Genomic DNA, 21,773 nt, shown 5'->3' on the forward strand with positions numbered 1-21,773 from the left:
GAGCAGGCGAGGCGGCGGCTCCGCAGGTGGCTGCAGGCGCGGCCATCCGTCCCTTCCGCGGAACCGCGGGGCCCGGGCTGCCAGGCGGCGTGGAGGAGGTTAAAGCCACGCGGGTGGCCCGGGGTCGGGGCGAACTGGGAACCGGCGTGCAGCCGTGGTACAGCCGGCGGCGACCGAGCCGCTGGCCCCGCTCCAGCCGGGGAGTTGCATAAGCCCGGGGAGTTGCGCCGAGGCGGCGGAGCGCCGCCGGGGCAGGTGACACGGCCGGAGGCACCGCGGGGCGCGCAGCCCGCCCGGGCGCCCTCGGACCCCGCAGCCATGAGGGCCGGACCCGGGGCGCTTGCCTGGCCCCAGGCGCGTCCCGGCGATCAGCTCCGGCCAGGGGAGCACGTGTGAAGCGGGGCCGAGCGGAGGCGGCCCCGGGATTTGGCACGTTCGCAAGGAGCACTCGAGAGCCCCGGGATGGACGCGGAGGGCCCCGGGCAGTGACGTAAGGACTCGCACGGGCTCGGCTCGACTCGCCAGCCGGCCCCCATGTCCCCGGGGCCAGCGGCGGCCCCGGCGGAGGGAGGCAGGGCGACGGCAGAGGTAAGGAGCCCGGTGGCGGGCAGCCCAGTCGGGGAGCACTGGGGCGCGGGGCGCGGGCGGGCGGGAGGCCGGACACCTCCTCCGGCGCGGCCGGACACGAGCTCCAGGCACACCTCGAGTCAGCTCGGGGTGCTTGGGACTCCGGCCGGCCCCGCCGCGGGCGGGAGCTGCCGGGATGGCCCCGACCCTGCCCGACAACCCATCCCCGCCGGATCCCCACGTGTGCAAGGGGTCCCCGGCGGGGCTCTGCCCTCCGACGCGGGGCGTGGGGTCCCCGTGGGGCTCTGCTCCCGGAGCGCTCCGGGAAGGGCTGAACCCTTTTCCGAGGGTGTCCGTGTGTCCATCCTGGTAGCGCTGTGATCGGGCTGTCGGGGCAGGGAATCCCGCTCACGGGGCGTCCGTCCGTCCGTCCGGGCTGCGGGTCCGCCTGCCCGAGGGTCGGCCGACGGGCAGGTGGCGGTAGAGGGGGTCGGGTGCCTCCGGGGGTCCCGATGCCGTTCCCGGAGGGGTGCGAGTTTCCGCAGGAGCTCGGAGGCGGTGCGGATCACGGCGAGAGCCGGTGCTGGAGCGGGTTGGGCTGCGGCTCCTGCTGCTGGCGGGATTCCGGTGCCCTCCTGATCCCGGTGCGGTCCAGGCGCCCGTGCGGGTGGGAGTCCCGGTGCCACTACGTGCGGATCGGTGTGCCGGTTGGTATCCTGATGCCAGTGCGAATCGGGGACCCGGTGTCGGTGCCGGTGCCCGCCCCGCCGGTCAGGTGACGGTGGCTGGAATTTGACACCGGCAGCGACGACGGGAGCGGGATGGAGCCACCGCTGCCCCGCACTGCGCGTCCGCCTGCCGCCGCCGGCAGCGCACCCCGAGACGCAGCGGGAGCGGCACCGGGAGCAGCGGCGGGAGTCGGTGCCGGCGGGGCAGCGCCGGCCCCCGCCAGCGCCCCGCCCCGGCGCAGCGGCGGCGGGCGGCGGGGGGCGGCGGGGAGCGGAGGCGATGCGGGGCAGCGGCGGCCCGGGGGATGGTCCCCGCCGCAGGCACGGTGAGTGCGGGCCGGGGTGGCGGGCGACAGCGCCCGCCCCAGCCTGCCGGCGGCCCCGGGCCTCGGCGAGGGCTCGTACCGGGACTGCGGGGGGGACGAGGGGAACCCGCTTCGCCGCCCACCCCCCGGCAATACTCGCGGGGTGGTGAGGGGCCTCGGGCCGCCCCCGGGCAAGTCCCCCCCGGGCGGCTCCCGGGGTGCCGAGCCCGACCCAGCGGCGGGAAGCGCTGGGGGCCGCGGCGGGGCCGGGGTTCCCTGCCCGGGCGGGGATAGGCGGCACCCCGCTGCGGGCGCCCGGGGGGCACGGGGACGGACTCTCCCGCCTCTTCCCTGGGCTCCCGCCCGGCCCGTTGGGCACGTCGGACAGGTGTCCGCCCTGGGCGGTGGGCAGGCGAGAGGCACGGGGCGGGGGTACCCTGTGCCCCCCGGCTCTGCTGTCCCTGAGTTGGGGCTGAGTTTGGTCTCTGCCGTGTGCCCCACGTGTCCGACCCCGGTCTTCCAAGGCTTTGCGGGGTGGGTGTCCGCTCCGCATCGCACGTGGGGTTGATTTCTGACCCCCATCACTTCTTCTGCCAGGGTCAGCGCGGAGGGATGCAGGGCCTTCGCCGGTGCCCGCAGGTGCCCGAAGTGTCTCTGGGCATCCCCCCCGCGCTTCCAGGTGGGATCCGCGGCTGCAGAGCTGGCATGGCTACTCCGAGAGCTGAGACACTCACCGCGGGCCTGGGGCACGCTCTGGCCCCGCGTGGATGCACTTCGCGAGTGTCTGCTGCCTCCCCGGGGGCCTGGTGCAGCCACGGGACATCCACTCCCAGCGCCCCATGCACAGCGCAGGCAGCGGGGCTCTCGCCGGGCCCTGCACGAATGAGTGTGAGGTGGCTCGCTCAGGGATTGCACCAGCAACTGCTGTTACTCAGCCCTGGGCGGGGGACACATGTGGCGGGGGTCCAGGCAGGTCCTCACACGGATGGGCTCGGTTCCCACCCTGGGAAAAAAACCCTCTTGTGTCTATGAATCGCCCGGCAGGGCTCTGGCAGCCGTGGCTGGGGCAGATCTCAGTCAGATTCCCCCGTACGGGACATGGGGGTCTGCTGCGGGGTGTGCAGGTCTGGCATCCCCGTGGGGTGCCCAGGTGCTTGGTTCAGCCCTGCCCGCGCTGGACGAAAGCAGATGCCGAGCGGGGCTGCGGGGCCAGCGTGGGCTGCGGTCCTGCGCGCTCGAGGAGCTGCGCCCGTGGACGGGGCCCCGAGTATGAGGAGGCACTGGTAGTGCTCGTCCGTGCCTCGGCTCTGGGGCTCCCGGTGGCGAAGGGAGGCTGCCCTCGTTCGGCGCCCCGCCGGCAGCGCTCCCACTGCACAGTCCGGGGCCGTGCTGCCGCCGGACGGGAGAAGCCTGAATTGCACCGGCTGATCCGTCCCGTCCCGTCCCGTCCCGTCCCGTCCCGTCCCGTCCCGTCCCCTTCCCATCCCGTCCCCCTTCCCCTTCCCATCCCGTCCCGCCGGGATGCTGGAGCCGAGGGGCCGTGGCGGAGCGGCCGGCGGCGGGAGCGAGGACCGGGGAGTCCGTCCCCTCCCAGCAGGGCGCAGGGACCCTCGCCTGGCCCCTCCGGCGGTGCCGGCCTGGGAAAACCATGACCTGGGGGCAGCGGCTGGCGTGGGGCCACGGTCCGCCACGGGAGCGAAGGGCAGCGTGGGCTGTGCTTGGCCAGGCTGTGGCGGCTGGCGCGGCCGGGGGGGCCGGTGCGAGCCCTGCCGGCACCGGGGGCACATCCCGCCTGGTGCACGGCCCCTAGAGGGGGCACATGGGCCTGGCAGCGCCCACTACGGCCCCGTGTCACAGTGTGGCCAGTGCAGGGTGGCAGCAGATTCAACAACTGGGACTTGGGGACCATTCCCTGAGATGCTAGAGGGACTGGAGGAAATTATATTTTCTTCTTGTCCCAGCGGTGCTCAGGCATGTGCTTTCACTTTTTTTCGGTCAGGAGTGCTCTCCTCAGCATGTCCCGTCCCAGCTTTGCCATGGAAACAACTGGGACACGCTGGGCAAAGTCAAAGTCATAGAGGGGATGGGGGAACCCCTGAATGCAGAATGCCAATAAGCTCCAAGGGGACAGTCCAATCCTGAGAGACTGGGAGGCCAAGGAGGGTACCACCCCTTTTGGAGCCACTTCTAAAGCCCTTCAAAGCCAGGCTATCCTAGCTTTGGATACTGGGCACTCCTGGGGGGAGTTTGGGAAGGAGGCAAACATGTGGCTGCAGGCAGGAGTTGCCCCAGTACCTCCTGGGCGATATCACTCCCCTGAGACCGTGCTTGCTGCTTCGCTGGGACCATGCACAGCAGGGACTCAGTTCCTCTCTGTGTGTCAGGGCAGTAGATGCCAAGCAGTGGTGTTGGGGTGAATGACTACAGTAAGCCCAGCATGGTGCTCCACACCCTGCCATGCCCCCACAGGACCTACCTGACCATCCTGCCCCTTGCAGTCCCACTCATCCAGGCTGCTCTGGGGTTGCGTGTCCCAGCTTGGCGCACGCAGCAGGCTGGGGAGCCAGCACGAGGCCAAGGGGTGGCTGCACCCAAGGACCCTGTGCTAATGGATTTGGAGTTTCCAAGGTCAGGCTCCCGCTGTGAGCAAGAAAAACATTCCCAGGGAAGGGCCATGGGAAAGGCCCCCCCCGCACAGCACTCCCAGCCCCAGCTGCTGCCTCACAGACCAGCCTGGCATCCCAGGCCGTTCGCACAAGGAGATGGCTGCATTGCCCCTGAGGAGAGGTGCTGTACAAAGGCTGGGTTGCCCCAGCTGCCCTATCTCTTGGAAGGGATGTGCGGTGTGGTGAGGATGCCTGGCTATGCCAGAAGAGAGGGGTGGGGTGGTCCATGCAAGGGGTTCAGGAGTTGTTGTGAGGTTCTGGGGGGTGAGGGAAGGGGTGACATGCTTGCCCAGGGCAGGGGAGGCATGTGCCATCTCTCAGCCAGTCAGATCTATACCCACCCTGTGTGGGAACTGACCCCAACCTCTGCACTTGCAGCTAGCATGGACCAGCAACAGGGGCCACCAGAGCCAAGGCCTGCAGGACCTGCCACGCACCCGCAGCCCAAGGTGAGCCCAGGTCTGTCCGGCTGCAACGGCCAGGACTACATGACCCCATCCCCACTCATCCCCAGCTCATGGAGCCTCATCCCTGGTGTGCGGACCCTGGTTGGGGCTGACCCTGATCTGTTGTGATTTGTTGCAGGAGGGGACACTGTGGGGATTCTTTGCCATCCTGTCACTGCTGGCTGGGCTGGCCACAGGCACCCTGCGAACACCACACTGCAATGAGACGCTGGACGCAGCCCCCACACCACGGAGCATGGCCACTGCCAGCCTGTCTGTGGAGGATGGTGTGGAGGCACCACTCACCGCTGGCTGGAGCCAGCTGTACGGTGAGTGTTGGAACAGGACCCCGAGCCTGGGCATGGTAGTCCCTTGTGTGGGGCATGGGCAGGTTGGGAGTTGCTGTGGGGAGCCCCAGCCTGTGTGGGGCTGTGGCTGCTCTTTGGGGCTGGGCTGAGGGGATCTCAACACATGGGGCCCTGTGCTTCATGCTGGGCATGTGGCAGAGCCCTAGAGATGAGAAGATTCTTGGCTGGAAGAATCTTCCCACACACCCACATGCCCTCTCAGGCACCAGCCATTGCCATAGTGAGTGATCAGGAGGGATCTGTAGGTCACAGCTACAGAGACAGGCAGGCTCAGCAGGAGGGCGATGGGTGCAGGGTGGGTCCTGACAGCACCATCTCCTCCACGTGCAGGGGACAACGCGACAACAGGTGGCCCAGGCACCGCAGAGCTGGCGGAGGACCTGCTGCTGCGTGCTGAGCGCTCGCCGCCGGGGGCCAGCAAAGCCAAGAAGACGGTGTGGAAATCCTCACGGGGCACCCGTGGGCGCAACTGCCACATCCGCAACCTGATGGTGAAGGTGCGTGACCTGGGCCTGGGCTTCAACTCAGATGAGATCGTGCTCTTCAAGTACTGCAGCGGGTCCTGCCACCGGGCACGCAGCAACTATGACCTGACGCTGGGCAGCCTGCTGCGGCAGCAGCTCATCGCCCCGAGGCCACAGGAGCGGGTCCTCAGCCACCCCTGCTGCCGACCCACCCGCTATGAGGCTGTCTCCTTCATGGATGTGGAGAACACATGGCAAACAGTGGAGAAGCTCTCAGCAGCTGAGTGCAGCTGTATTGGTTGAGGAGGGGGCCGCTGGCTTGGCCCCAGTTCTACACATGCCAACACACTCCAGCTTGCCACATGCAGTGGCACTGTTGCTCAGAAAAAGAGTCTGGCAGAGGCTGGCGCCCCTGTTCATATGTGGCCACAAAGAACAGAGGTGAGATAGAGTCATGACTGGGGTGTGGGTGGCCAAGCCCCCACCTGCTCAGTGCCAAGCAGCTGGTGCCACTGGCTACATGGGGTCCTGCCCAGGTGCCCCGGCTCAGCCCTGGGAGAGGAGCTGCAGAGAGAATGGACCATCCCCACCACTCGCAGGGGTCTGCCAGCCCAGCATCCATCAGCAGCACTCCTGCACCTGTGCTCTAGGGGCCAAGCATCACCCGAGCTTCAGAGGGGGCAAAACTTCCCTGTTCCCTTGGGCACCCTGGGGTCAGTGGTGCAGGGAAGGGGTGTCCCTGAAGGCAGGGCTGCAGTGGGGCCAATCTGCACCAGTGTGGAGTGGGGGGCCTGCACCCGGACCAGCAGCAGCCCCTAGTATTCTGCAGGGTGCTGGGTCTAGGCACCCACTGGGACCCCCACCCCTGCCTGGTTCCCAGGGTGGTGGCAGGCTCCCCTCGCTGCTCCGTGGTGCTGTGGCACTAAACTATTTATTACTCTAAATTATTTATTTATTGTTCTCGAGCGGCAGCTCCTATTTATGACTTTGGGCCCCCGGGGGCCGGGTGTAATTTAACCCCAGCGCTGCAGTGAAGCCCTGGGCAGCACCCTGTGCCCCCTGCACCCTTTTTCTATTATTTGTAAAATTTGAGGGATAAACTCTATTTTTGTACAGTCGCCTTTTCCTGTAGCAATAAAGCGATGGGCTGCGCGTCCAACCCCTGCGTGTGCCCGTGATGGGGACGGGGACGGGGGTGCCCCTGAGGTGGCAGCGGGAGGGCGCGGAGCGGGGCCGCGCGCGGGGAGCGGTGCCGGTTGCCCGGTGCGCGGTGCCCGGCAGGGGACGCGCGTGGGCCGGGACTACCGCTCCCGGCGTGCGGCGCGGCGCTGCGGCAGGTCCTGGGCTGCCCGGCCGCGCCTGCGGGGCCGCGGGGAGAGGCGAGGCGGCGTCGGAGAGAAGCGGAGCGGGGCGCCGGGGCTGCTCGGAGAGTCCCGCGGGCGCCTCCCGGCCCGACCGCCGCGCCGAGCCGCGCCGCCCCGGTGCCGCCGCCCCCGTCGGGGCGGGGAGGCGGGTCCCGCCGCGATGCGGCTGCCTGTGCGCCGCCGCTGTCGCCCGCCCGCCGCCGCCTCCTGAGCGCCGCCGCAGCCATGGAGCGGAGGGCGGAGGCGCCGCCGCCGCCGCCGCCGCCGCAGGGCCTCGACTTCACCGTGGAGAACGTGGAGAAGGTGAGCGAACCCCGCCGGCCCACCCGCGGCCGTGGCGGGGCGGGGGGCTCGGCGGCGGGGTGCTGATGGTGCCGCGGTGCTGCGAGGGATGCGGCTCGGGGAGCGGGGGGGCACCTGCTCGGCGGTGCCGGGCCCGGCGAGGGCGGCGGGCGGCGTCCCTTATGCCTGCCCGCCCTGCCGCTGCCGGGGGCTCCGGGGTGTGGGGCTGGAGCGGGAGCCGCCGGGGCAGCCCGGGGAGGGAAAATGATGTGGCAGGAATGGGAGCAGAAGGGAGGGGTTGTGTGTGTCTCCGACTGGCGTCCTCTAGGTCGACAGCTGCAGCGCTGGTCAGGGAGAGCCCGCGGGTCTGGTCCTGGCTACTGAACCAGATGCATCAATGTGAAGGCCATTATCAGTGTCTCCATTAGGCAGGGAAGGTAGGAACTTTTGCCAGGTGCAGGGAATTACTGGGTGTTACGGTTGGGAAAAGCCTTCAGAGGGCGGATGGCCCAGTGATGCCTTTCTAAACCAGGAATCCAGCCCCTTTCCTCCTGCTGATGCTCAAAGTCCTCCAAAGCATCTGCAGGGCAACAGGAGTGAGGCTGATTGCTGAAATCTGGGATCCAGGGAATGGCTACGGCAAACCAAGGCCTGCTGGCATCACACTGCTGCTGGGATGAGCCCTGAGCAACTGATGTGTGACCTGGGATTCGTCATGGAGACCAAGCAGGGCACCTCAGTGAGCACCCAGGAGGGCAGCTGAGCGAAAACCTTCCCGTGGCCACCTTGGAGGTGATGGGGGCAGGGCAGCAGAGGATGCATCCCTGAAGGGCAAACAGCAAGTGCATCACCCTTCCACTTACCCTGTAGCCAGACATTCGACAGACATCCGTAGCTCGGTCCTCAGACAGCTAGTGGGAATCCCAGTGTCCTCATTTTTCCTCTATAAGAATAGACTGAGATCCCTGCCAAAGCAATACTCATGGGCGTGCTGGTGGGCACATAGAATTGTGGAATCGTTTAGGTTGGAAAGGACCTCTCAGATCATCGTGTCCAATGGTTAGCTCAGCTCCGCCAAGCCCACCACTAAACCATTTCCCCAAGCTTTTCACGCCTGTCCCTCCCCAGCGGGTTGCCTGGCCTCACAGGAGATGTCAGCTCAGGGATGTCAGGTTTGTCACTGGGCGCTGGTTGCCTTTGTGGCTGCAGGTGAGACTCAGCCCACCTCTTCCAGGGAGACAGAGCACCGCCGGGGGGATTAACTGATGTCTGGAAAATGCTACATTCGAGCAACCTTCTGCGGCTTAATCTGCATACAGCCAGGGCTGCTGGATGATTTTGCCTCTGACTTCCTTTCTTTTTGTCAGACACAAACCACTCCTTTGTTTGCACCAACAATGAGGCGCACACTTGCCTGCGAAGGGTGGGCAGTGCCAGGGTGCGGGCACTCGGCACTGGCTGGGTGAGGTGCGGCTGTGCCGAGAGGCAGCTCATCCTTGCCAAGCTGTTTGGGATTTAGTCTCCCGATGCCTGGGAGGAGGCAGAGATGCCCTCTAGGATGCTTCATCTCCCCTCCCCCAGTCTGCCTGGCCTCTCCCGATCTCTGCAGGCTTTGCCATCTCAGTAGTGTCCTCTGAAGGTGCAGCTGTGGACTGCAGTGGGGCTCTGAGCTGCTGGTGGGGGGCAGCAGCACAGTCCCTGAACAGGGGAAGAAGGATGGGGTGGGATCAGAAAAAACCCCAGAGATTCAGCAGCTCAGAGCCTTCCTGTGTCAGTCTTTTCCAGGAAGGGCTGTGGGGTACAAAGTGAAGGAGAGATGGGCTTTGCTGGGAGCAGGTTTTGTGGGATGCAGGTGGGTAGAACCACTTTGTCAGAGGTGATGCTGGCAGATGAGTGATGCTCCTGCTGGCCTGAGCTCTTCCACCTGCCAGGTTTTGTGCACAGCTCTATTAATAATACTGAATACTGATTAAAATCAGGGTTTGACTCCACTCTGAGTCAGTTAGTGATAAGTGCTGGGGTTAGGAGCAGTGTGAGGGCTGAAGCCTTTCCAGGTCTCCCGCAGTGGAAGTCATCATGTGTGGCAGTTGTAGCTAGGGCAGTCTCACCAGACTGCCCCTGTCACACTCTTCTGATGGTTTTCTGTCCCTGGAAAATCCTTTTGTACCCCTTCTGTTGTTTATTGTGCAGTGGGGTTTTGTAGGGCTCTGGGTGTCTGTGTAGCTAAAGAGGATCATTGCTGTGTTTATGCATAACCAATGCCAGAGAGAGATCCCTCCAGCTGTGACCAGTGGTTTCAGGGAGGCAGGAGGGTGCAGGCTGGAGGCAGGGCCAGCTGACAGGTCTAAAAGCCTGTGGACAGGTGCCAGGTTCAGATGCTGCACTTCAGGAACCATCTGAAAGTTGCTCCCTGTATTTTTTTGCTCCGTTTTTCTGTAGCAAGCTCTCCTGTAGCACAGGGAAGGAGCGGGGCTATGCTGGGGCTGAGCTGTTTTGATACGGTTACTGTGTCAGCAACCCCCCGTCCTAGCTGAGGGCTGCTTGTTTGCTTTTTGTTTTCTTCTGAGCCTGACCTAGATGCTGCTCTGACTTCAGCACAGCTAGAGCAGGCTGGCGTGGCCACGCTGTGTGTACCTGCTGGGTGTCCGGCAGCTCTGGGCTGGTGCTGCTTCCCCTGCACCTGCTGCTGAGTGGGGCTCTGCTGCTGTGTTTGGAGGGGTTAGAGGGAAGGGAAGGCTGGGAAAGCCAAGGGCTTCAGGCTGTGAGAATGCTCAACCTTTCATTGCCTAAATGGTGCAATCTGGTTTGTGCTTTTGTGTGCCCAGGAGCTGTCCCTGGTGACTGACAGCCTGGTGCTGGGGTGATGATGAAGATGGATTGCAGATGTTTAGTCCGGGCTGCTGTGTCTGTCTCAGAGGAGCAGTGCACAAACAGGGCTTGTGCCCTGCAGTCTTGGTTTCCCTCAGGTCAGGGATATCAGCACCTTATGCTGCAGTATTGGACTGGAGAGGAAGAATGCGAGACCCTCCTCATGTGTTCTTAGTGCAGCTGAATCTGCTTCAGCAGTATCGCCCTTTTTGAAATAAGAAAAAAGGTAGTGCCGTTCCTCCATGAATTTCCCAAGTGCCTGCTCTCGCCCTCTTTTTTTGTCTAATTCCTTCCACGGTCTTTCGTCCCTTGTCCTGCCTCTGATCCTCTGGGGTGTTTGTAATATTCGCTGACGTCTTTTCCCTAGCACATTAGTGGTCTGGCATCTCTGGGCCTTCCAGATTGCCGTGTGCCTCTCTGGAGATGCCTGATGAATGCACAGAGTCTCTCCGGCAGGATGGGTAGGCGGGGTGTCATGGAGCTGACATCCGGAGCCTACCGCAATGAGAGAGGGATGGCTTTGATCACTGCTCCTCTGAGATGCTGAGCCTCAGGGATGTGGCAGCTGCTGGGGCTGCCTTCTACCCAGGAGAATGGGGAGGAGAAATCAAGTGCATCTGGTTTTTTCGGAAGGTTATTGCCTGTCTTCAGAAACCTGATCAAGAGAATTACAAATACCCTCACGAGGGTGAGGGAATGGCATCCTCTATCTGGCAGTGGATCAACCCCTTAGTCCTTAGAGGCAGTCTGCATGTGTGAGATGTGGCAGCCACACTAGGGAGGGTAAGCTGGGGGTCTTAAGAGGAGAGATTCTTGCAAAATTGAGGGAAGCATGTGTTCTTGCAGAAGCAGATTCCAGCCAGAGTGAACCTTGGCTGAACACATGGCTCCTTCCTGTGGTGTGGTGCTGATGGGATGAGAAGGCAGCATCTTGTTGTCCAGTGCTTGTCTGAGCTTTACAAGGGCTATCACTGGAGTCTCGTCTCAACTCTGGTGTATTATGGAGCAGGAATGGATGGCATTGATGCCTAGGCTCCAGCAGAAATTCCTCTCTCAAATTGCTTGTGTACTCCATCATGGAAGTGTTGGGTAGAAACAAGGGATAGCGTACAGGGGTTTCAGCTCACCCTTGCCACTCATCCTGGGCTTTGCATTCCCAGGGTTTCTCTCTGCTTCTCCTCACCCTTTGCTTGTTCAGGCCCCTGCCCACCCTCGCAGGGAGTGCACGCGTGTCCCACAGTGCCTGTCCCTGCTGGGGACCACCCTGTGCTCTGCAGAGGGATGATGGCAGTGAAGCAGTGGGAGGGGTGCCAAAGCTGCTGAGCTGTGTCTGGGCTGCAGCCTCTTCTGGACAGCTGAGGATTTGGTGTGGGCAAGCTGGGCTCAAAGAGGGGCTTCAGAGGGGCAGCATCTTTTATTAGCAGAGGGGAGAAAAACCCTTTTCTTTTGGACTGCTGGCAAAATGTGGGTCCTTGAACAGGAGCAGCATGCCTGGCAGCACACACCCGGCTTTATTTTGCATCCATTTGCTATCCTCAGCAGGCTGCCGCCTTCCCGGGGTGCTGGCTGCTAAGCCTGCCCCACTGGGGCTGGGGGGGCCAGCTGCTGCGGGCAGGGGGAGGCAGGGATGATGTTCCCTTCACTTGGCAGAGCCAGGGTAATGGCTGTGCTGCTGCAGGCCTGGAGCACTGGCGGTGTGAGTGCGTTCAAGTAGAAAGGACAGCGAGAGACTGCAGCGGGAGACGTCCCGGGGGTTCCTGCTGGAAGGAGGCTGGTGGTTGCCGAGGGACCTGGCCACCGCTGCCCCCGCCATGCCGTGGCTGTGGGCACACCACAAGGAGCAGAGCAGGAATATATTTTGCAGCTTTCTGTTTCCCCAGCTGTGATGCAGACCTCACTCAGGGTTGTACCTGCTGTCAGGTCTGTGTGCTCAAGGAGACTGGCCCTTGGAGGGCAGCTGTCTCCCCATGAAGCCCTCAAGAAGAGCAGGCAGCACACTCCCGCTCTGGGATCAGAGCCATGTGTCTGAGGCTCCTCTTGTCACCCCATAATGGCATGGACACAACACCTCTCTGCAGGGCACCCCGTGTTCACGTATTTACGCAGTGCAGTGAGGGAGACTGTCTGCTGGCACTGGGCTCCCTGCAGAAGCTCTGAAGGGTGAGTGCTTGGGGATTCTGGGCTTGTAGCAGATCCTTTTCCGTTGCAATACATGAGTGCAGCCTAAGATCAGGTGCCTCTGCTCGGCTGTAACTCTCCTTGAACTGCTCCTGTTCCACCTCACAAAGGAACCAGCATGGGATCTCTGACCCGTGTCTTTTGGGCAGGCTGCCCTGCACCAGTGCAGCTTACTTGAGGGGCTGATGTTGCTCCAGTGACTAAAGCCTGACTGAGGCTTTGGTCACAGCTTTTTAGAGCAGGGAAGAGCCATCATAATAAGCTTGAATTATTTTCAGCCAAGCAGAGCTGATGTTGGAGAAGGCTCCTTCCCTGGCCAAAGGGCATAGCTGACAGCCAGTCTGTTTACCAGTTCTCACATTACAGGTCTAATTGCAGGGGAGGCAGGTCTGGTGTCAGCCACCCGTTCCAATTGCAATGCACAAACCCTCCCTGTTAGATGTCACTACCCAATTTCATGCCTTCTGCTTCTCCCTCTTGGCACTAATAAATTCCCCTTGTCATCTCCAGTGCTTCCTGATGGGCCTCAGGGTGCTAGCCAGAATGGTCGTGCTAAAGTCCAACAGCAGCCAATGCTGGTGCCTGATCTGGCATGAGGGCAGTGTCTCCTTGCTGAGGAGGAGCACGCTGGGTGTTCAGGTGCCCTTCTGCAGGGCATGGGGTCTTGCAACCCCCCTGCCCAATGCTCTCAGCAGAGGATGGTACTCATCCAATGTGTGTGGTAGGCCAGGAAGAGAGCCTAGTCTGCTCCCAGGGGTTTCTTCTGCTGCTTTGAGCTTGGTTAGGATGGTCCCAGTATTTATGTCTAGCCTTGAAGGCCCTCTGGAAGGGTCTCCCATGTTGTGTAGAGTACTGGATGGGGTGTGCTGTTGGTAGCCCTGGGGCCCGTGCTGCTTTTCCTTTCCACCTGGTGCCCTGCATGCAGGCAGGAGCAGCCATGTTTCTTTCAGGAGCCACCACAACTGGTCCCCTCCCAGGCAGGGTGCTTGCAAAAGGGGGCTGAGATAGTGAACAGATGTCTTTTTCAAGAATATTCTTCTGATTTCCAACAGCTTGTAGCATGAGCTTTCAGCATCAACTTTGCTTCCATCCTCTGAATTTCTTTGTGTAGTTGGTAGACTTTTTCATCTTTCCACTCAACTTCCCTCTTTGAGGTGCTGAGCAGTGGAGGCTCCAGCATGTCCTTGGAGACTTTTGCTGGAAACCTCCCCCGAGACTCCCTGGAGGAGGAGTGGGACGAGCAGAACTCTGAGCTGGTGTTGCTGGGCATGGATGCCTCCCCAGAGAGCTCACTGGTGATGGTGGGGACTGCGCACGGGGCAGAGTATGAGGGATGCAGGCAAGTTGCTGGGATGGTGGTGGCGGGAAAGCTGTCCACATATCTGGAAAGCTGGCCCTGCCTGGGAAGGGGTCTTGGGATCCAATTGCTCACTGTTCCTCTTAATGCAGGGGGAGTGACATCTCCCCAGCACAAGTGTTGAGGGGAGCAGCTATGATAGTGCTCCCTCCTTGCCATTGTTACGATGCAGCAGCTGGGGTTTTTTAGCATAGCCAGTGCTGGAGTCTCTGCTGGGGCTGTGTGCACTGGATGTGTGTGTGCTGGAGGTGTGTGCACTGGATGTGTGTGTGCTGGATGTGGGTGTGCTGGATGTGTGTGCACTGGATGTGTGTGTGCTGGATGTGTGTGCACTGGATGTGTGTGCACTGGATGTGTGTGCGCTGGAGGTGTGTGCACTGGATGTGTGTGCACTGGAGGTGTGTGTGCTGGATGTGGGTGTGCTGGATGTGTGTGCACTGGATGTGTGTGTGCTGGATGTGGGTGTGCTGGATGTGTGTGCGCTGGATGTGTGTGTGCTGGAGGTGTGTGCACTGGATGTGTGTGCACTGGATGTGTGTGTGCTGGATGTGTGTGCACTGGATGTGTGTGCGCTGGATGTGTGTGCACTGGATGTGTGTGCGCTGGAGGTGTGTGCGCTGGAGGTGTGTGCGCTGGATGTGTGTGCGCTGGAGGTGTGTGCACTGGATGTGTGTGCACTGGGTGTGTGTGCACTGGATGTGTGTGTGCTGGAGGTGTGTGCACTGGGTGTGTGTCTGCTGGAGGTGTGTGCACTGGGTGTGTGTGCACTGGGCACACATCCAGTGCGCTGGATGTGTATGCGCTGGATGTGTGTGTGCTGGAGGTGTGTGCGCTGGGCACACATCCAGTGCGCTGGATGTGTATGCGCTGGATGTGTGTGTGCTGGAGGTGTGTGTGCTGGAGGTGTGTGCACTGGGTGTGTGTGTGCAGGGTTGGTACCTGCTTGCACCTCAGCCTCGTGCTGGGCTCTTCCTGGTTGCTCACTCCTCTCCATTCAGTCAGATGATCATATGGAAGCACCAGAGGCTGCTGGCTTGAAGCAGACCCTGTTGGCAGCATCAGGCCTTAGCCAGCAGCACTGACAGCCCCAGCCAGGTGGAGGATGAGCCCTCAGCTGCTTCCCAGCAGGCAGACTGTGTTTGCCAACCCCTGCTCTGCTGCCCTGCCATGGTCCCATGGACCTGCAGTGCTGTGCAAGGCTTGCCCTGCACATACATTGCTCCTGGGGCTCGCTGTGGTGTGCCCAGAGTGAGCACAGTGCCATGCTTTGCCTGGCAGTCTCCCTGCTGTGAGACTGGCATGCAGTAGCTCTGTGGCCAGCACAGGTGAGCAGTTGGAGAGCTTGTGGGTCAGAAACCCAACACTGTGGACCAGGTCCATCCTGAACACATGATCAGGTCTGTGTTTTGCATAGTTTGTGCTGGTTTAGAGCTTAGGGCTCCTGTGTACACATTGTGCCTTGAAATACGTGATGCATAGGGATTTTTTTCTCCCCACAATTTTCTAAGCGGTAGCACTCTTCAAAATAGAAGAAATAAATTCATTAGAAAGTGCATGGAGGTGTAAAAATAGAGGTTGAGAAGAGGTGGGGAAGGATCCTGGGCTAGGGAACAGGCAGAGGGCACTGCTCTTTTCACCTTATGACTGCCCAGCAAGCTGTGAAGGGAAAGAGTGGGTTGTCACCGTTCTGGGAATCTCAAGTGAGGTTTATTTGGGAAGAAAAATAAGCAGCAAGCTCTGATGGGAGCAAGTAAGAGACTGAGCCGGTAATGGCTGGGAGCTCCAGCTTCAGCCCTGCTGCAGGATGACTCAGTCCTTAGCACAAGAGCAGGGGTAGGAGCCAGGTTCCTACCCCCAGGAGTGGCTGAGCTTTTAGCACATCTGCAGCTGCTGCTCTATAGTGAATTGTTGCTTTGCTTGGAGGGAATGACAGTGCTTGCCTCTGCCCCAGCAGCTGAGTGATGCTTCCTGCATCCAAGTCCAAGATAACTGGAAACAGAGCAAAGATTTGGCTAGCTACTGAGAGCTGGTGGTCTCCCCTTGGCTTGCTCTGTTGGGACATATTTCTCTCTCCCGTGCCCTGCTTATCTAGGGTTAACCTTTTCTGTGTCAGGATACGTGTTTTAGTGGGTCAGACACTGTCCCTCTGCAGCCCATGTTGGCCAAGTCTGTCTCCTACGACGTACTTCATAACCTCTTTCTTACAAAGAGGTTGTCCTCATTTTCCCCTGTCACAGTCTTGAACAGCGACGATTCAAGTTATGGCCCAAGCAATGCCGACTCTGTAAAGTTCCTGCCATATTGTCCTGCTCTGTGGTCTCCCACTGGGAAGCTGCAGGAGGCACAAGCTCTTGCTTGGGAAGCTTGTTCCCATGCCCCAAGCTGCCAGCTCTGTATGCTTAAAAATAGGGTTTAAATCCTCTCCTGGGGTACAAGAACCACAAGAATTCCATAGAGCTTTTTTTTGCGGGGGGGAGGCTATTTGAGACCTGGAGCCAGGGTGGGGACACAGAAGAATCCTCTGCACCTGCTGCAATCATCGTCTGATTTGCTGGTAGGGTGCGACGGGTGCCTGATTGCCTGAGAGGTGCCATGGATTTTCCTTGCTCCTGGCGTGTGCAGTCAGCAATTTGAAATGAAATGTGCTGTGCCAGGCAGAAATCCTCACTGCTAGAAGATGGATTTCAGGCAAGGAGTAGTTATTCTTCCCCTCCTTGTGTGAGGACATCACTGGTTGCTGGCTGTACCCACTCAGGATAAGTAGCTAATTAAGGTTGAGCTTCATATCTGTATAATATTCCCCTGCAAATAAAGCCTTGTAGCCTGTGTGAAGCTGTTCATGTGGATCTGAGCTATGCAAAGCAGTAACTAGATCTCACAAAGCTGCAGAAGCAGGTAAGTGATGTTTCCCTTCTCCATATGGAGAGCTGGACTGAGCAGCCCTGGACTGGCAGAGGCAGGGTTGGATGCCAGCTCTCTTGGCTCAGCTGTAACTGGGTGGGTTTGGGAATATTTTGAAGAGGCTTCATGGAGAGATTAATCTCTGAACTTAGTGACTGTGGGCTTTCAGGACTCTGCATAACCTGACAGACAAGGATCCGCAGTGGCTCCTGCATTCCATGGGCTCATAGATGCAAGCTGTGGATCACAACACCTTTCAGAGAGCAGGTGTGGGTGGAAGGCAGGAGTGCTGGTCAGCCATGTCCCTTACAGTCCTCATGTGGAAGAAGGGTCCTGTGCCCACCCCAGTGATGGCACATCAGCAGGGGAGCAGGCAGATCCAGCACAAGTGAAGGTGAAGATGGGAAATGACTAAGGAAAAGACATTTCTAGAGTGAAGCATGAGAGAGGGGAAGGATGCTTTGCAGGTCCTCTCCTGCTGCCAGATCACTCTTGCTTCACTGAGAATAGGAAAAGGGAGGCCACCTAACACAGGCTGCCCTGGGGAGGGGGGCTGGCTGTCCAGGGCTCCATCCTAGTGAGCCTTCCTGGTAAGCCTTTCCAAGGCAGGACAGGCCACAGTGGTGCTCCTCAGCTGCTCTAGGGTGCTTCCCTCTCTTTTCCAGGCTCTCCATCAGCTGTATTATGACCCAAACATCGAGAACAAGAACTTGGCTCAGAAATGGCTGATGCAGGCACAGGTGTCCCCCCAGGCATGGCACTTCAGCTGGCTGCTTCTCCACATGGACAAGGTGCCTGAGATCCAGTACTTTGGTGCCAGCGCTCTCCACATTAAAATCTCCCGTTACTGGAACGACATCCCGGCTGACCAGTATGAGAGCCTCAAGTCGCAGCTCTTCACCCACATCACGCGCTTTGCCAGCGGCTCCAAGATCGTGCTGACCCGGCTGTGCGTGGCGTTGGCCTCCCTGGCGCTCAGCATGATGCCAGAGGCCTGGCCCTGCGCTGTGGCCGACATGGTGCGCGTGTTCCAGGCCGAGGACTCCAACGTGGACGGGCGGGCGCGGTGCCTGGCACTGCTGGAGCTGCTGACGGTGCTGCCTGAGGAGTTTCAGACCAGCCGCCTTCCACAGTACCGCAAGGGCCAGGTACGCAGTGTCCTGGCGCAGGAGTGCGGCTCCGTCTTCCCTTTGCTGGAGCAGCTGCTGCAGCAGCAGGACTCCCCGGGTTTCATCAAGCAGAAGGTGCTGAAGTGCTTCTCCAGCTGGGTTCAGCTGGAGATCCCGCTGATGGACTGCGAGAACCTCATCCAGGCAGCTTTCACCTCTCTGCAGGACCCAGAGCTCTTTGACACAGCAGTGGAGGCTGTGGTCAATGCCATTTCCCAGCCCGATGCGCAGAGGTAAGGGCAGCGTCTCCTGTGTGCTGCAGGCTGGTGCTCCTGGACATCAGTGGGGAAACAGGGTGGGAAGGAGAAATCTCAGGCTTTTTTCTAGCTATTGTTGGCTCCAAAGGTAATGATGACAGGGTTTGGAAGTTGGAGAGAATCAAAAGCAGTTGGAGGCTGTTAGTTTCTCATGGTTGGTCCTGGAAGGTTCTGTGCTGTGGTTGACTTGTAGGGACCATGTAGTCTTGGGCAGCTGCAGCCCATGTCCACCCTGGCCTCTCAAGCAGAGGAGGATGCGTGCTTCTGGCTCCTCATGTCAGATCCTGCAGCAGCCAACCAGAGAGCAGCTGCCTGACTCCTGCCAGCAGTTCAGAGACCTTCCTCTGCCTTGTGCTGCTGGTCCAGCCAAGGAGCTGATTCAATGTAGAGATAATAAAACCAGGTCTGTCATTTCTTTCCCTCCTCCTGGCTCCAACAGCTTGTGCCAGCCAAGGACTCATCCTTTGTCTGTGGCTATGGCTGCCCCTGGAGCAGCTGAGCTGGGAGCTGGGGCAGGTCCTGCTGGGGCTGTGCTGTGGGGCTCCGAGCTTGTCTGCTTGGCTGCATTGCCTGAGCTGCTGTCAGCTCTCGGAACCAATGCCTGCAGAAGGGACAGGACATCTCCATTCCCGTGGCCACATCCCTCCTGGCTGCTTAGCAACCTTCCTCCAAAGAGGAGGGCTTCCTTGAAGGTTGGGCTGAGCTGCTGCCACTGTGAATCCCTGTGCATCGCTGCACATCGCGCAGGCTCCAGCCCTCTGCAGCGGTGGGAATGATGCTGCCACTGCAGTTGTGAGCCCTAGTCCTCCCCTTGGTTAAGGGCAGGGGCAGCCTGCATGTTCCCCAGCCCTAGGGCAGCCTGGGGGGTATCCTTTTCAATGACGAGGAGTTTCATCTGAGGACTGCAAATCCTGGTGCACAAAGGGACCCATCAGGATTTTAATGTGTTGCTGGATAGGCAGAGGGGTTGCCTCATTTGCTAGTGTTTATAAAAGTGACCACAAGCTGTTTTTTCTTGTGCCTGGCAAGGGCTGTGGACCAGCCCAAACCCTTGTAGCAGGTCTGGGGCAGAAAGTGAGAAGGTGTGAGAAGGTACCCTGCAGTTCTGAAATGTTGGACTGTCTTCCTGCTTTTCATTTCCCTTAAGTCTCAGAAGTCCCTTGGCCATGATTCCATACCTGTGTGCAGGAGCCTGGCCCTGCAGTGCTGGTCTTTGATTGCATTAAAAAGCTGAGTTTTCTGTTGAGCTTTCAAAGTGAATTGTGGTGAGAAGTGTGGCTGACAGTGGGGTTTCCTCTCTGCTTCTGTGCTGACCCTGCCATGCAGTTTTTGGCCTCATTCAGACCTACCGTGCTGGCTGCTCCCTTACAGAATCTTCAGTACTTGCTCTCCATCCTTCTTCCTAGAGACATCATCAGCCATGCAGAGCCCCCTCCTGTCTGTAGGCGTTCGGGGAGAGGCCAGGACAGGGCAGGCAGCTGGCCTGAAAGGCTACCCAGTGTGTGAGCCTGGTGCAGCTCCTGCCCCGGGGTGTGGGGACAGCGGTGGCATTGTCTCAGGGGTGTCCTGCCAGGCGGCGTGTGGTGTCGGCTGCTTCCCAGCCCTGGTGGGCGCACTTCTCCCCTTTGTTTCTTGTGTCCAGTATCCTGTGTTCTTCCTCCTGCCTTCCCTAGTGCCAGCTGTCCCACCCCTATGGCTTTGTCACTCAGCCAAAGTGGATCTAGCTCTTCCCAGAGCCCCCAGGGAGTCTCCTGACCTTTCTGTCTCTTATCTTGATAGTCTGGGAGATCCCTGCTGCTTTTCAACTGCTCTCTTCCTCCATGGTCTCTCCTTTGTTTCTGCAGGGCCCTTGGCTGCAGGCTCAGAGTATTCTTGGCAATGGGCTGCTGCCATGGTCCTCTCCAGAGTTTATTAGGGCATTGCTCCATGAGAGGGTTGATTTTGGGGCTCAGCACTTTGCCATGGGTTCTCTGAGTACTTTGGACCCTGTGTCTTTCCCCCCTCGCTCCCTCCCGGCTGTCTTCACTGATGTTGCTGCAGAGGTGATCATGCAGGTGTGCTTCTGCCACCAGCAGAAAGCTCAGTGGCTCTTGAACTTGGCTTCTGACTTTGAGGGTTAGATAGCTTGTGGGTCATCTTCCCAGGGGAGCACCACCTTGCAAGGCAGCTCTCCTGCTGCAGCACCTGTGTCCAGGTGGAGAAGGGCAGATGTGACCTCCTGGATAAGGACCACGTGGCCCTGGTGCTGCCTCACTCTTGGGTAAGTCACTTGTGCTGGCAGCTCCCATTTCCCTGCTTACAAGGAGCAGCGGGTGGTTTCCTGCCTGCCTCTGAGGTGTTACTAGAGATGATGCTCCAGAGATGTGTAGGTGCAAAGTGTTTGATCTCTATACCTGCCAGGTGGGTGGGAGCCCTGTGCACCCAGAGAAGAGGGTATGCCGGGCGTTGCTGGAGTCTTGATGCTGCTCCTCTGTTAGGACATGGCATTCCTGAGAAGAAACCTTGGAGGCTGGACTAGGAGGTGGCACTGGAGCATCCCTGAGCACACCTCTGCTCTTGAAGGTGGTGGGAAGCTCCTGAGTTGTAGAAGGGGAGGAATGGAGATACTGTCTCATCTCATTTGCAGAGGAGAGGCTTGGGCTGTATTTGCCATCTCATTTGAGGATTATCCCCTCAGCTAAGTGGGTCAGAGAGCTTGTCAGCACGTGCTGCAGGGGGAGAGCTGGCGTGTGGAATTGGCCATGCTCCTGTAGTGCAGTGATAGTGTCGGAGTGGGGTAGGGCCCTCCATGTGGTGTATGCTCTTGGTGGGACTTATGGAGTGTGGATTTTGGGCAATGAGTCTCCTCTCTGAAAGCAGCTGGGTGTTGCTGCAGTGGTGGAGCTGGCAGGATTGCAGGTGTCCCTTTGGGATTGCCTGGTGTACAGCCCATCTCTTTCTGGTCTTGGCACCTGGTGCTGAATTTTTGAAGAGGAATTTCACTTGAAGAGTTTTCCAAGAGCTTCATTAGAAACAGGTTTTTTAATAGGATTGGGTTATTATCTCATCAAGTTGTGGTTCAGGTTTTGGATCAGGAGGGATGAGATTGTCCCATATGCCCGTATCTCCCCTCTACAGGTTGTCCTCCACGCTGGTGCAGTTTGGGGAGGGTTGTGGGAAGAGCAGAAGGAGGTGCTGGTCCCACAGAGGGAGCTGCAAATGCTGCAGTTCACTGGGCTTTGAGAAGGGACCAGACAAACTCATGAAAGCAAAATTTGCTGAGCTCTTAAATACCAGGATAGCAAATCTTACTCAGGCAGGCTAAGACAAATCACTGCAGAGAACTACAGGGGCAAGAGTCACCATGTGCCTGCCATGTTCATATACTCTTTCACAAACATTCACAGTTTTTGGCTGCTGGAAACAAGCTGGGCATCCAGGGGCTCACCTGAGCCAGGATGCTTTTGTCTTCTGCCTGACAGTAGTGTGGAGGGTGGGAAGTGATGGCTGGCACCAAGGCCAGCAAGTGCAGTGTCTGCCTCCTGGGGCAAGCTCTGCACCTGGTCAGGGATGTGGCATCACCTCGTCCCTTGGGCTGAAAGCAGCACTGACCAGGTGGAGTGACCTGGAGCTCCATGCTTCTGGATATGGAAGAGGGCAGTTCAGCTCTGGCTGACTTGACCATGTGTCTTGGGTGACTGGTTAAAACAACTCATCCAGAGCAAGCATTTCCCTCCTGGCTGGGGACCCTTGCATCCACAGAGCAAGATGCTGCTCAGGAGACACAGTTCACCCAACATTTTCTAGAAGTCTTCAGTAACATGGGATTGCAGCATGGAAGCAAATCTAGGTGGTTATCTCTGTTGGCTGTGCA

At 59.6% G+C, this 21,773-nt stretch overlaps 2 protein-coding genes across 4 annotated transcripts in view; both read left to right on the forward strand.

Moving 5' to 3' along the window:
* Positions 1-1,546: 1,546 nt before the first annotated feature.
* On the forward strand, positions 1,547-6,703 carry ARTN (artemin). 2 transcript variants are annotated; one of them, XM_032118290.1, is made up of 4 exons: positions 1,547-1,621; positions 4,645-4,715; positions 4,852-5,041; positions 5,411-6,703. In XM_032118290.1, exons 1-4 carry the CDS (start codon positions 1,576-1,578, stop codon positions 5,845-5,847), a joined length of 744 nt encoding a protein of 247 aa, XP_031974181.1. In that variant the 5' UTR covers positions 1,547-1,575; the 3' UTR covers positions 5,848-6,703. The 2 variants fall into 2 exon arrangements, with proteins under 2 accessions (XP_031974181.1, XP_031974180.1); XM_032118289.1 differs by lacking the exon at positions 1,547-1,621 and having other exon boundaries at positions 4,536-4,715.
* A 393-nt stretch (positions 6,704-7,096) lies between these two features.
* IPO13 (importin 13) overlaps positions 7,097-21,773 on the forward strand; it is a 32,047-nt gene continuing 17,370 nt past the window's right edge. For both annotated transcript variants that reach the window (XM_032118285.1, XM_032118286.1), the window contains exons 1-2: positions 7,097-7,211; positions 17,160-17,896. In XM_032118285.1, coding sequence (XP_031974176.1) covers positions 7,134-7,211; positions 17,160-17,896 — 815 coding nt within the window. In that variant the 5' untranslated portion in view covers positions 7,097-7,133. The remainder of the gene's footprint in view (positions 7,212-17,159; positions 17,897-21,773) is intronic.

This window comes from Corvus moneduloides, chromosome 9 (genome assembly GCF_009650955.1).
Source record: "Corvus moneduloides isolate bCorMon1 chromosome 9, bCorMon1.pri, whole genome shotgun sequence".
Lineage (NCBI taxonomy): Eukaryota > Metazoa > Chordata > Aves > Passeriformes > Corvidae > Corvus > Corvus moneduloides.

Bases quoted from the DNA above. Each gene is read 5' to 3' on its own strand.
- ARTN (XM_032118289.1), top strand. From the start codon at position 4,548: ATGCTTGCCCAGGGCAGGGGAGGCATGTGCCATCTCTCAGCCAGTCAG. The intron at 4,716-4,851 runs GTGAGCCCAGGT...GATTTGTTGCAG, and splicing joins CCACGCACCCGCAGCCCAAG to GAGGGGACACTGTGGGGATT. The intron at 5,042-5,410 runs GTGAGTGTTGGA...CTCCACGTGCAG, and splicing joins TGGCTGGAGCCAGCTGTACG to GGGACAACGCGACAACAGGT.